The 12,171-nt window shown below is 48.4% G+C and overlaps 1 protein-coding gene across 1 annotated transcript in view; it reads left to right on the forward strand.

The window, feature by feature from the left end:
• The window catches only part of Tm9sf4 (transmembrane 9 superfamily member 4), a 32,964-nt gene that overhangs the window by 18,083 nt on the left and 2,710 nt on the right, over positions 1-12,171 (forward strand). The window contains exons 11-17 of the mRNA XM_059261658.1: positions 799-880; positions 977-1,052; positions 3,110-3,193; positions 5,475-5,650; positions 6,218-6,281; positions 8,359-8,478; positions 9,622-9,711. Coding sequence (XP_059117641.1) covers positions 799-880; positions 977-1,052; positions 3,110-3,193; positions 5,475-5,650; positions 6,218-6,281; positions 8,359-8,478; positions 9,622-9,711 — 692 coding nt within the window. The remainder of the gene's footprint in view (positions 1-798; positions 881-976; positions 1,053-3,109; positions 3,194-5,474; positions 5,651-6,217; positions 6,282-8,358; positions 8,479-9,621; positions 9,712-12,171) is intronic.

Raw genomic sequence — 12,171 nt, forward strand, 5'->3', positions numbered from 1 at the left:
GCGGCATAGCCACCGTAGGCTTATCTCCCAGGAGCAGGCTTTCTGGACAGCAGCCCCAAGCCCTGGTGGTGGTGATTCTCCTCCCTGTTTTTAGCTCTGTTCACATAAGAGCCATCCTGAGAAGTTGTCAGGGAAGCAAGCACACATCAGTACTAAGAGGCTAACTTCAGTCTGTCTAGCCCAAACTCACTGTCAGGGGCAGGGCTAACTCGGGTCTCTCCCTCTCCCTCTTTTTTCCCTTCAAGGCTGGGTCTTACATGTAGCCCAGGCTAAGATGAACTCTCACTTTTTCTGCCTGTGCCACCGTACAGCAGGACTTTTCTCATTAATATAGAAACCCCTTACTAATCTCTCGTACTTACAGACAGGTCTGGAGTCAGTCTGCCTAAGTGTGTACCTCACCCTCATGCCTTTAAGTTTTGTGACCACATAGCCGCGTAGTCTTCTTGGGCTTCAGTTTCTTTGTCTAAAACATGGAGAGGCTAACTTCCGTCTTTCATAGTCAAGTTACATTCAGCTTGTAGGCATTCAGAATGCTCTCGGCCCATTAAGTGGTTCATTCCAAGGACTCTTAGGACTAGAAGCTGTGGTTAGATTCACACAGCCAAGGCCTAGCAGCTGCTCCAGCCCCAGCTACAACCCAGTCTTTTTCTGAAGAGAACCGTGCTCTTACAAAGGCCAAAGAGGAAGGGGTCTCTTCTAGCCCCATTTGTCTAGCATCCTGTGGGTCTGCCCATCAGAAGCTTCAGGCCAGACAGACCCCCTGCTCCTGACTCTGCCTTCTGCTTCCCTCTGTAGTTGTGGCCATGCTTGGGATGCTTTCACCCTCCAGCCGGGGAGCTCTCATGACCACTGCCTGCTTCCTCTTCATGTTCATGGGGTAAGTGTATGTGAGGATATTCCCAGGGGCTGGCACAAGCCTGCTTCACACCATTTACAAGACCCTCGTTGTGGTTTCTGCCTTTTCCCACAACAGGGTATTTGGTGGATTTTCAGCTGGCCGTCTCTACCGAACTCTCAAAGGCCATCGGTGGAAGAAAGGAGCCTTCTGTGTAAGTGTCCTCCTCCTCCTCCCAGCGTTTGGTAGGGCCTGAGACACTCTCCCTACACTGCTCAGGAACATAGGCAGGCCCCAGTGGGGATTTTTTAGGTTAGGGCCCACAGTCAACAGTTCTAGAAGGCTCTCTTAAGCTTGTAAAAGGATTTCTCAGAGCTGCAGATGCTTCGTCCGTAAAATGATGAGGGGATTGAACTTGGGTGGCTTTTAGCTTGCATTGTCCAGTGGCTCAAGCAAGAGAATAGCGGATTCAGAGCGATCAGCAACGTCGCAGGAGGATACCGTGCCCAGCAGACTAGAAAAAGAATTGCCTGCCAGAGAAAGAGACCAGGCTTGTGTAACAGCTAGCCGACATGCCAACTACCGGAGTGAAGAGACATCTTGGAGGTAGAAAAGTCCATAGAAACGGGGTGGTGCAGGGCTGGGGTTCTCCCAGGAACTTTCTTCTCTTTCTGTGCCTGATATCAGACCTGGTGTCCAGACTATAAGTTTCAGCCAGAAAGGAAGATAAGGAATTCTCTGCTATACAACAGAATGAAAAAGAACAAAAAGGAAAAGACATCTTGACATTCGAACTGGGCCTTGAAGATTTTAAGTAGCACCCAAGATTCTTGAATTGCCAAGATCCTAGTCTTGACTTGGCTTTTCTTGACGGATAATCACGAACAGCCTCTGAGCCTCTGCTTCCCATCTCTCCAGTGGCGTGGTTGCATCTACTTTGCAGCATATAGCCCCTGGTACACTCATACCACAAGGTATTGATGACCTACATGAAGGCCCAGGGACAAGAATCTACAGGAGCAGTGACAAGCTGTTGGATGGGGACAACAGTGAGCCAGAGAGGAATTCGTGCAGTTTGAGTGCTGGTTGCTCAAGATATGAGGGCCTTGGTCATTGTGCTTAGTGACCCACCTGGATGCCTGATCCTAGTGTGGAAGAATGAGACTCCAGTGTAAGCCTGAGGCTTTGGTGCTCTGTGCCTGGCTTCTAGCGCAAGACTGATGAGATTACATTGCAGGATATCAAGAGTGGCTGTGGAGGCAGGCTGTCTAGATTCCCACCTCTGCTCACCATTGATAAACTGTGGAGTGGAGGGATACCCTCATCTTTTAACAGAGTCTCTTCTAAACCCGTAGTGAGGGTCAAGTGAGAGGATACGAGTGGAGCCCACAGTTGCCATCCTTAAGATGCCATTAAAACTGAACCGTTATTTTAAGCAGTTTGGAGTTGGAGCCTAGATATAACATATTTTCTAATAGTGTTATATTAATTTATTTATGATGCAAATACTTAATTGAGTAGCTACTGTGTTGTGTGATGAGAATACAGTAGAGGACAGGATTTGGAGTGTGTTGGGGAGACAGACATTGATCGGGCAGCAAAGCTGCATGCAGGTGCTCCTTTGTCTCAGTGAGGTTTCATCTCAGTTGATGGTGTCCTGAGGTGAATGTTCATCTAACACACCAAATGTAGTGTGGTTGCTACTGAATGCCTTTAACTGTCAGTTTATCACCAATTCAAAAGATCCTAAGCAGAACCTTACTAAGTTGGGCACCATCTATAATTAGAAAGTGGGATGAGGCCGGGTGGTGGTGGCACACGCCTTTAATCCCAGCACTCGGGAGGCAGAGCCAGGCAGATCTCTGTGAGTTCGAGGCCATCTTGGTCTACAAAGCAAGTTCCGGGAAAGGCGCAAAGCTACACAGAGAAACCCTGTCTCGAAAAGCCAAAAAAAGAGAGAGAGAGAGAGAGAGAGAGAGAGAGAGAGAGAGAGAGAGAGAGAGAAGGAAAGAAAGAGAGAAGGAAAGAAAGAGAGAAAGAAAGAAAGAAAGAAAGAAAGAAAGAAAGAAAGAAAGAAAGAAAGAAAGAAAGAAAGAAAGAAAGAGGGATGAGGACAAGGAAAAGGCGGTTTCAGGGTTCTACAAAGTGTCTCATAGAGCAGGACCTGCTTGAGCTGAACCCAAAGGACTAGATGTCATGAAGCCTCTGGTCTTCTGGTCTGTGAATCCCCCAGAGACCAAGAAGGAGCCAACCTGTCCTTCTTGCTCACAGACGGCGACACTGTATCCCGGTGTGGTGTTCGGCATTTGCTTTGTGTTGAATTGCTTCATCTGGGGAAAGCACTCATCGGGAGCAGTAAGTGCCTTCCCCCACTGTCCCGCCCCTCTCCTTGCTCGAACTGTTCAGCCCTACTCCCTAAGGTCACTTCCTGTTGTTCCCTTCTTCCCTTCCCTTTTCTGAGTCCCCGGAGTTCTGTTCCCAGCTGTAGGGGTGGAGGGTTGGCTGGGGTTTCCCCAGCATTGCCCGTCTATCATCTGCCAGTGCCCTGGCCCTGGCCCTGGCCTTTCTGCAGGCTTTGAAGCAGCTGGCCATAGCTCACTTCTCTAAAGGGAGGTTTCCACACTCCAGGGGCCGGTTGGGGAATTCCCCATGTCTCAACCAAGTGAGAGCTGCTAGGTGTGAGTGGCTAAGGTCAGAGGGCTGGCTCACCTCAGCTCCTGTCAGCACACTCCAGGGTAGAGGACCCGTTAGCCCCAGGCTGTGCTGTTGCCAGCAGCTTCTCCGACTCTGAATGGAGTTCCAGGCTCTGGCTGAGGGCTTGTGGGAGTATGGTCCCTTGGTCAATTCTCAGGACTGTAGGAGAAGTGGGACCGGTGTTTGCCACCTTCGCTTAGTGTGCTGAGAGCACGTGTCTACTGAGGGCTCTGGATAGGGTCCGAGTGTAGACTGCTTCTTCCCGGCAGCTGAGGAAGCCGCAGTACTCATGGTGGACTGTCTAGAGAGCACAGAACCCAGGGGAGCCACTCAGGCAAACACTGCAGAGGTCTTTGATAGATGTTCTTTCAGTCTTTTTCCTTCAACAGGGATGTTTCAAATGAGATTGTGATTTAAAAATTATAACAGACAGATTATGCTATTATAATAAACGCTGTTCTAAACATGTAACATGCTCGCTTTTTTATTGATTTTTTTAGGTTGGCATACAAAGTAATACATTCCATTATGGCATTTTACACATATGTATCACTATACTTTGTTCTCATTCATTCCCCTCACCCACTGCCCTTCTCCTTATCCCCTCCCCCCTCTGGCTGGTCCCCTTCCTTCCCCCACTAACTCCCAACTTCTGCTTTCTTATCACATGTATTCCATTACCCTACTTCCCCTCCTTGAAGATCTCTTCCTTCCGTCTAATGATCTCCTTTCTAGTTTCACAAGTTACACACACGCACACACACACACATATATATACCCACGAAATTTCAAGTCTAGGTCCTACATATAAGAGAAAACACTCAGTATCTGTCTTTTGGAGTCTGGCTTATTTTAACATAATGGTTTCTAATTCCATCCATTTCCTGCAAATTGTCATTATTTCATTTTCTTTATCTTCTGTACAGTTCCATTTCCTGGCTATTGTGACTAGTGCAGCAATAAATGGATGTGCAAGTATCTCTGTGGTGTTATGACTTAGAATCCTTTATGTGTGTACCCAGGTGGTATAGCTGGGCCACACTGTAGTTCTATTTTTACTTTATACTGATTTCTAGAGTGGCTGCACAGACTTACATTCCCATCTTAGTATGGGAACGTAAGCACTTCTTTTTGTACAAGTCTTAGAGAAAATGACTGTACAGATGATGAGGAAGATGAAAAACTCAGTTCAACCCCCATACCCCATTCAAGGAAGTACTGTTAACTTTTCATTGTGGGGGCATTGAATGTGGGGGCATAGGGTGTAGCTCAGTTAATAGGGTGCTTGCCTAGCATGCTTGAGACCCTGAGTGCCTTCCCAACACTTCATGAACTCACCGTGGTAGTGCATGCCTTCTAATCCCAGCACCCAGGAGGTGGAGACAGAGGATCAGAAATTCAAGGTCATCCTTGGCTACATAGTGGGTTCAAGGCCAACCTAGGATACATGAGGCCCTGTCTAAAAAATGAATTTTATTAAAATGGAGTCCTTTTATAACTCCAGGCCTATGCCCTGCTTTTCCCCAGTTAGAAGAATTTGTGGTGTTTCATTTTAACCAAACTGGAGCAGTTTTGCCTTTTCCCTTTTTCTCCTCACTCAGCAGACCTCATGTTGTGTCCTTTCCTTCTGGCCCCTTCACAGCTCCTTGGAGTTCTCAGTTCCCACTTCCCTGGATGATGAGCTCCTGGGATGCTAAGGTTCCATCTTCACTGGAAACTCACATGGCCCCATCTACACTCTGCTCTCCCCACAGGAAATTCTTGGCCTCAAGACATTCAGGCCAGGAGCCCTGTGGCGGACCTTCCCCACCACAGTGGCCCTGCTGCGCATGTGGCTTCTCCTTCCCTGGAGCCCAGAGCTGCCCATGCCCCCCCGCCCACTTGCATGGCTTCTATGCTAAGTACCAGGGCCTATGGGGGCCTCACAGCACTGTGTCCACAGGTACCATTTCCCACCATGGTGGCTTTGCTGTGTATGTGGTTCGGGATCTCCTTGCCCCTCGTCTACTTGGGCTACTACTTTGGCTTCCGCAAGCAGCCATATGACAACCCTGTGCGAACAAACCAGATTCCCCGACAGATCCCTGAACAACGGTGGTACATGAATCGATTTGTGGGGTGAGTTTTGGCAGAGGTGAACCGGGGACTTCCATGGTGGGAAAGGCCCAGTCCTCTCGTAAGACATCTCCTTAGGAGAACATAAAGAGGCTACTTCCCAGAAGGGTGCTGAGATCACCCTGTACCAGCAGCAGGTGCATTAGTGTTGGATGGCCTGCAGGCTCAGCTTCATGCCACAGTGAAGGCGAGTGCTGCAGACTTGATGTCTACCTAGAAACTAGGTCAGAGAAGCAGAGGTAGAGAAGCTGGGGGTATAACTAACTCAGTGGCAGAGTACTTCCTTACCCAGGTTACATACTACCCTAGGTTCAATCCCCAATACCCCAAAACCAAAAGGCCACATGGAATAATTGTATTTAAAAGAAATAAAAAAGATGACCACCTGAACCTTGGGTAGGTCACCCACCATTCTACCTGAGTTCCCACCTATGAACTGAAGAGAGTTTTGCCCACCCTGCTCTTTTCTCAAGAAGAAATAATGGTGTCACAACATGACATAGCCTTAGAACTGCCACCATGTAGGCATTCTCTGTAGTGTGCACTATTAACATTCCTTCTCTGTTGCAGCATCCTCATGGCCGGGATCCTGCCCTTCGGTGCCATGTTCATTGAGCTGTTCTTCATCTTCAGTGTGAGTACTGCTGACTCTCCACCTCTCCACATGCAGCCTTGCCACAGGAACCTGACCCCTTGCCCTCACTCAGGCACTCTGCAGGAGCCCCCTTCTTCACCCTTAAATGTGATAATGGCCCCGACTATCAGGACAGTTGTGAGAGGTAATGGAGACATGCTGTGCATGAGGGGCTGATGCATGGAAAAGGCTCAGCACATGGAAGCTGCTTCAGCGATGCAGTCATTTGCAATGGTGGTTGGTAGCACTGTTGCATCTGCTTCCATTCCTGAGTCCCTCACCCTCTTCACCTGCCAATCTCTTACCCAAAACTTCAGGCAGGCAGACAGAAGGATCCCCAACTGTCAGGATCATTGTGAGACTGGGACAAATGGAAACAGGCTCAGCATTCAGAAAATGCTGCCACCATGATGGTGAGCACTCCTGCCTAGAAGTACCAACTTGAAAGCTAGCAGGAGGGTTCCAGAGCGTGTGCGCAGCTGACTCAGCTGTCCAGCCCAGTGGTGCCCTCCCTGTCAGTGCTCTGTAGGTCTCCGCTGTCCCACCAGAGTAGTCCTTCCCTTCCCTACCTAGGATGGACAGAGCAGCTGTTTGCGGCTCTGTCCCCAGAGTAGGTTCCATGGGCTCTCCTGGTGTCTTGGGACCCTCAACCAGTCACCAGAGCTTTGACTTCCTCAGCTATAAAAGGCCAAGCTGGGGCTGCAGAGGTGGCTCAGCAGTTAAGTTCCTCACAGCTGCTCTTCCAGAGAACTTGATTCCCAGCATCCACACAGTGGTACACAATCATCTAGAATTCTAGTTTCAGGGGATACAATGCTCTCTTCTGGCCTCTGGGCACCAGCATGCACGTACAAGCAAACATACAGACATACAAGCAAAACATTCATACCTACAAAATAATGTTTAAACTGTTTTTTTGTTTTTGTTTTTGTTTTTGTTTTTTTTAAGAAAGGCAAGGACCAGGTATGGTGGCGCACACCTTTAATCCCAGTGTTTGGGAGGCAGAGGCAGGCAAATCTCTGGTCAGCTTAGTCTACACAGAGAAACCCTGTCTTAAAAAAAAAAAAAGAAGAAAAGCCAAGGTTAGGAGTAGTTGGCCAACACAGAACAAACTCAATGCTATTTTTATAGAATCTTTGTCTCATTTTGCTTTATTTTATTTGGGCCTTTTTTTTTTTTTTTTTCTTAATTGGTTTATTTAGATTTTCATTGCAGGGGTTGGGAGTGGGGTGTTTCTTGTTTTTTCGTTGGTTGGTTGATTGGTTTTGGTTATTGTTGTTGATGTTTTATTTTGTCTTTTTGTTGGGTTGGGGGGGATTTGTTTTGTTTTTGTTTGATTTAGTTTTTCAAGACGGTTTCTCTGTGTAGCCCTGGCTGACCTGGAACTCACTCTGTAGATCAGGCTGGCCTTGAACTCAGAGATCCACCTGCCTCTGCCTCCTGAGGGCTGGGATTAAAAGCATGTTCCACCACTGCCCAGCTGTTTTGTCTTTTTTTTTTTTTTTAAAGAGAGACACAAAGAACATAAAATTAGGTGGGGGGCATCCAAGAGGAATTGAGAGAGAAGGAAAACATCAAAATTATTGTATGAAAAAATTTTTTTCAATAAAACGATTTTTTTTTTTTTTTTTTTTTTTTTTTTTTCAAAAAAGGCCAAGGTCGGCCGGGCGGTGGTGACGCACGCCTTTAATCCCAGCACTTGGGAGGCAGAGCCAGGCGGATCTCTGTGAGTTCAAGGCCAGCCTGGGCTACCAAGTGAGTTCCAGGAAAGGTGCAAAGCTACACAGAGAAACCCTGTCTCGAAAAACCAAAAAAAAAAGAAAAAAAAAAGGCCAAGGTTACACAGGTCTGTGTGTGGTGATAAAGCGTGCACCTGGTGTGGGGTGAACTGCGCCTCAGTGGTAGCAGTGCTGTATAATTTTGATTGGGGTAGTGATTATCTTACATGCCATCAGGGTTAGTCTGGAGTCCACCCAAACATTAGTCACCTGTGCCCTCCCTAGAGGAGCCCTGGTGGAGGTGTTCTGGGGAAGTGGCTGCTGAGCACAGGCCATTGAGGCCATCTCTGTGCCCACAGGCAATCTGGGAGAACCAGTTCTATTACCTCTTCGGCTTCCTGTTTCTCGTCTTCATCATCCTGGTGGTGTCGTGCTCACAGATCAGCATTGTCATGGTGTACTTCCAGCTGTGTGCAGAGGTGAGGGGGGTAGACCAGTAGGCGGGGGTGGGATGGGACAGATCCAACACTGATGTGAGTACCTCCTGGGGCTGTCTTGCTCTCCTCCCAAACCATTTTCCTCTACACTGGAATTCATGATGCCCACCTCTCTGCTCGGCTGTGATTTGTCGGCACCACATCCTCTGCAGTCAGGTGCAGATTGTTGGCCTGTCTCCCCTGTGTGCAGAAGGGTAGGCCAGCCCAGAGCCACTACCAGCCTGGACTGAAAGCCAGGTCTTCCACTAAGAGACTAGTATAGGGGTCACCACTACTGACTGACTGACCCTTACCCATGAGAAACATTTGCTCAAGCAAAGTTACTTGTTATTGTTTTTTTTTTCTATTGATCTTTTAAAAAGTTAAGATATGATTTATAAGCAGTAAAATTTACCCATTTTAGTTTGTAATTCTGTGGTTTTTAGAAATTAATCCAGATATGGGACTTCATCATAATCAAGCTTCCAAATGTGACTTTTTTCTTTTTCTGAGACAGGGTTTCTCTGTGTCGCCCTGGCTGTCCTGGAACTCACTCTGTAGACCAGGCTGGCCTTGAACTCAGAAGATCCACCTGCCTCTGCCTCCTAAGTACTGGGATTAAAAGTGTGAGCCACCACCACCTTGCCAAAATATTTGCATTACAATTCATAACAGCAGCAAAATTACAGTTATGATACAGCAATGAAAATCATTTTATGGTTGGGGTCACCACAACATGAGGAGCTGTGTTAAAGGGTCACAGCATTGGGAAGGGTGAGAACCACTGCTGTAGGGGATGACCCTCCACACCCATGGGCAGCAGCAATTGGAATCGGGAGGCTGGCGGAGGGAGCAGGAGAGGTCATGAAGTCGGGAGAGGGTAGAGTGGATCTGGGAGGAGTTACAGGGAGGATTGGGAGTGAATGTGACCAAAAACATTCTATGCATGTATGAAATTCTCAAATATTAATAAAAATATGGCTTTTCACAGAAGAGGGAGGGAGTGCTCTGTGGCGGGGCAGAAGTGGCCCCCAAATGATCCTGATGGGTCTTCTTGCCCAGTCTTGAGCCCTCTGTTGACCATGAGATTTGTGGGAAGATAACCTGGAGCCCAGGGCGGTGACTCTTCTTCTCTTTGCTCCTTAGGATTACCGCTGGTGGTGGAGGAATTTCCTCGTCTCAGGGGGGTCTGCATTCTACGTCCTGGTCTATGCCATCTTTTATTTTGTTAACAAGGTACCACCCTCTTTAAAATCCCCCTTAACCTTCTCTGGGGCAGGATGGTTGTGGGGGAGGAGGCTGTTGAAAGGAAGCCAAGGGTCTGGATTGTGCTTGCATACCCAAAGTGGAAATGACCAGAGCCATTTAGAGCTGTCTGGTGTGTTTGGGAAACAAGCCTTCAGTCTGAACAACAGTAAGAGTGCTGTGTGCAGAAACCTGTGAGATACTTGGAACATAAAGGCAATACGGCCTGTAATCTTAGCACTGAGAGGCTGAGTCTGGAGGGGTGGAAGTTCATACATGGCAGCCTGAGGTATGTATGTAGCAAGACCATTTCTGCAGTGACCCATGTGGCTTGAGTCCTGGAACCCTGGCTAGGGTGGTGAGGGAATGAAGAAAGGACAGACACAAGTACTGGAAAGCCAGGAACAGGTGGGGTCTACTGCCACTGTCAACCGGATCTCAGTGCATTGATTACGGCTGCAGCACAGGGGACGGGTTGGCTAATCTTGGTAGGAGGTCTGTGTGGGCAAGCAGTCTAAGGTTGGAGGAGGAGGCTGCATGCAGTTGCTAGTCTTTGCACACACTGATTAAGCATTCGGAAACACTCAAACTCATGAGGAAAGCTTTGCCATTCCTCTTGAGCCCAGCGTTGGAGTCCTTGACATGGCTGTGCCCATGTCAACATGCACATTCACTCAGGACTTCACTCACTCCAGGCTTCCACCACTCTCTACACCTCAAAGGCAGAGAGTTACCTGCAGTGCTGATAATACAGTGTTGACCTCAAGACATAGGGGAAAAGGACAACGACGTGAAAGTAAAAGCAGTTGAAAGAAGTGAATAGAGATAAAAACCAGTCTGGGGAAATGGCTCGGTCCATAAGGTGTTTCTGTGTGAGCGTGAAGACCTGAGTTTGATACCCCAGAACCCACATAAAAGACTGAGAACAGCAGCATGCACCTGTAGACACCGTGCTGAGGAAGTGGAGACAGGTTGCCTGGAGCTTGTGGGCAGCCAACCCAGTCTGGTGAGTTCCAGGTTTTGAGAGGCCCTGTCTGAGAAGTAAAGTGGAAAGTGACTGAGGAACACGCCCAGTGTTGACTTCTGGCCTCACACCCATGTACACACACAAATACATACACAGAAAGACCAAGGTAGACTGTTTACACACCCATTAGAAACCACATCAGCCCTCGTGTGTCTGGAGCCTCCTTCTCTTCACTCAGGTACTCTTGGCCTCTGCCTGGTGAAGAGAGAATGGAGCGGCACTGGGCTTGTGTCTTGGAGGCCTGCTTGCTGCATGAGTTCACACAGGTTAAGCGCGGGCTGGTAATCAACAGGAGTCTGGCTTAGCAACTAGGGCAAACCAGATGGGCCAGTTAGAGGAGTTTAGGGAGGATTTGGTGAGTACCTCACCTCCAACACTGAAGGTTTGGTTTTGCATGCTTTACTTAGGGTCTCTGAGCCCAGGGCAAACAGTCCTCTGCCTGCAGCCAGGTCGTATTTGCAGAGTAAGAGCTGCAGGTCCAGTGGGTGAGCTCGGAATGGCCAAGTTTCCCCAGAATACAGGTTGTGGAGAGGACTTCCCAGATCAGCTAATGCAGTGCTCCTTGGTGCTGCTTCTGCAGTCCCAACAGAGACTCACATCGGCCTCAGAGGTCAACAGACTAGCTCACAGGCCAGTGGTCTGCTCTTGGGAGAACATTTTATTGGAACACAGCCATGTACATTCGTTCACGTGTCTTCTGGCTGCTCTCACACCACAGTGACAGTTGAGTGGTTGTAAAGCACATTAACTAGAAAACTGAGGAAGGAATAAAAACACTCTCTGGCCCTTCCGACAAGGTTTGCTGACCCTGCGGAAGCCCTCCAGTAACAGAAGCTCTTCCTCCAGACACTCCCATTCTCTGACTGGATAGCCCCTGTGATTGTGATGGGCTCGGTTTCACACCTCAGCCTGTCCCTGTGTGCCTTGTATCCTGACCTTATTCCTAGACTCTTCCCATCTCAATAGCCTGTTTAAGTCCAGACCTTTGTGACCGTCAGGTAACCGAAAGCTAATTGAAACTGACTCACGCAAAAAGAATCAATCCTTGGGCTGATGTTGCTGCACAGTTTAGGAAGTTGTTGGGTCTCAACTTGGGACCCTGTCAGCCCTTCCTTCTTGCTCATTCCCTTCCTGGTTTGACCATTGTCCTGCTCCCTTCTCCTCCTACCTCCTTCACCCCATCTGCAGGTAGGCGCGTGCGCGCACGCGCGCGCACACACACACACACACACACACACACACACGAGATGCCAGGGACTTTTGAGGGGAGCCTATAAATATGGCCTTTGCCCTTTAGGGTTAGAAGATCTCAGGGACCTATATTATTTTATTTCTCTGATTTTATTTTTCTTTATTGTTTTCTTCTGGGCTTGTCACATTTTGTGGCCGTGTATCTGCCCATGAGCCCTAGAACAGACCCCTTC

Source organism: Peromyscus eremicus, chromosome 4, assembly GCF_949786415.1.
Source record: "Peromyscus eremicus chromosome 4, PerEre_H2_v1, whole genome shotgun sequence".
Taxonomy (NCBI): domain Eukaryota; kingdom Metazoa; phylum Chordata; class Mammalia; order Rodentia; family Cricetidae; genus Peromyscus; species Peromyscus eremicus.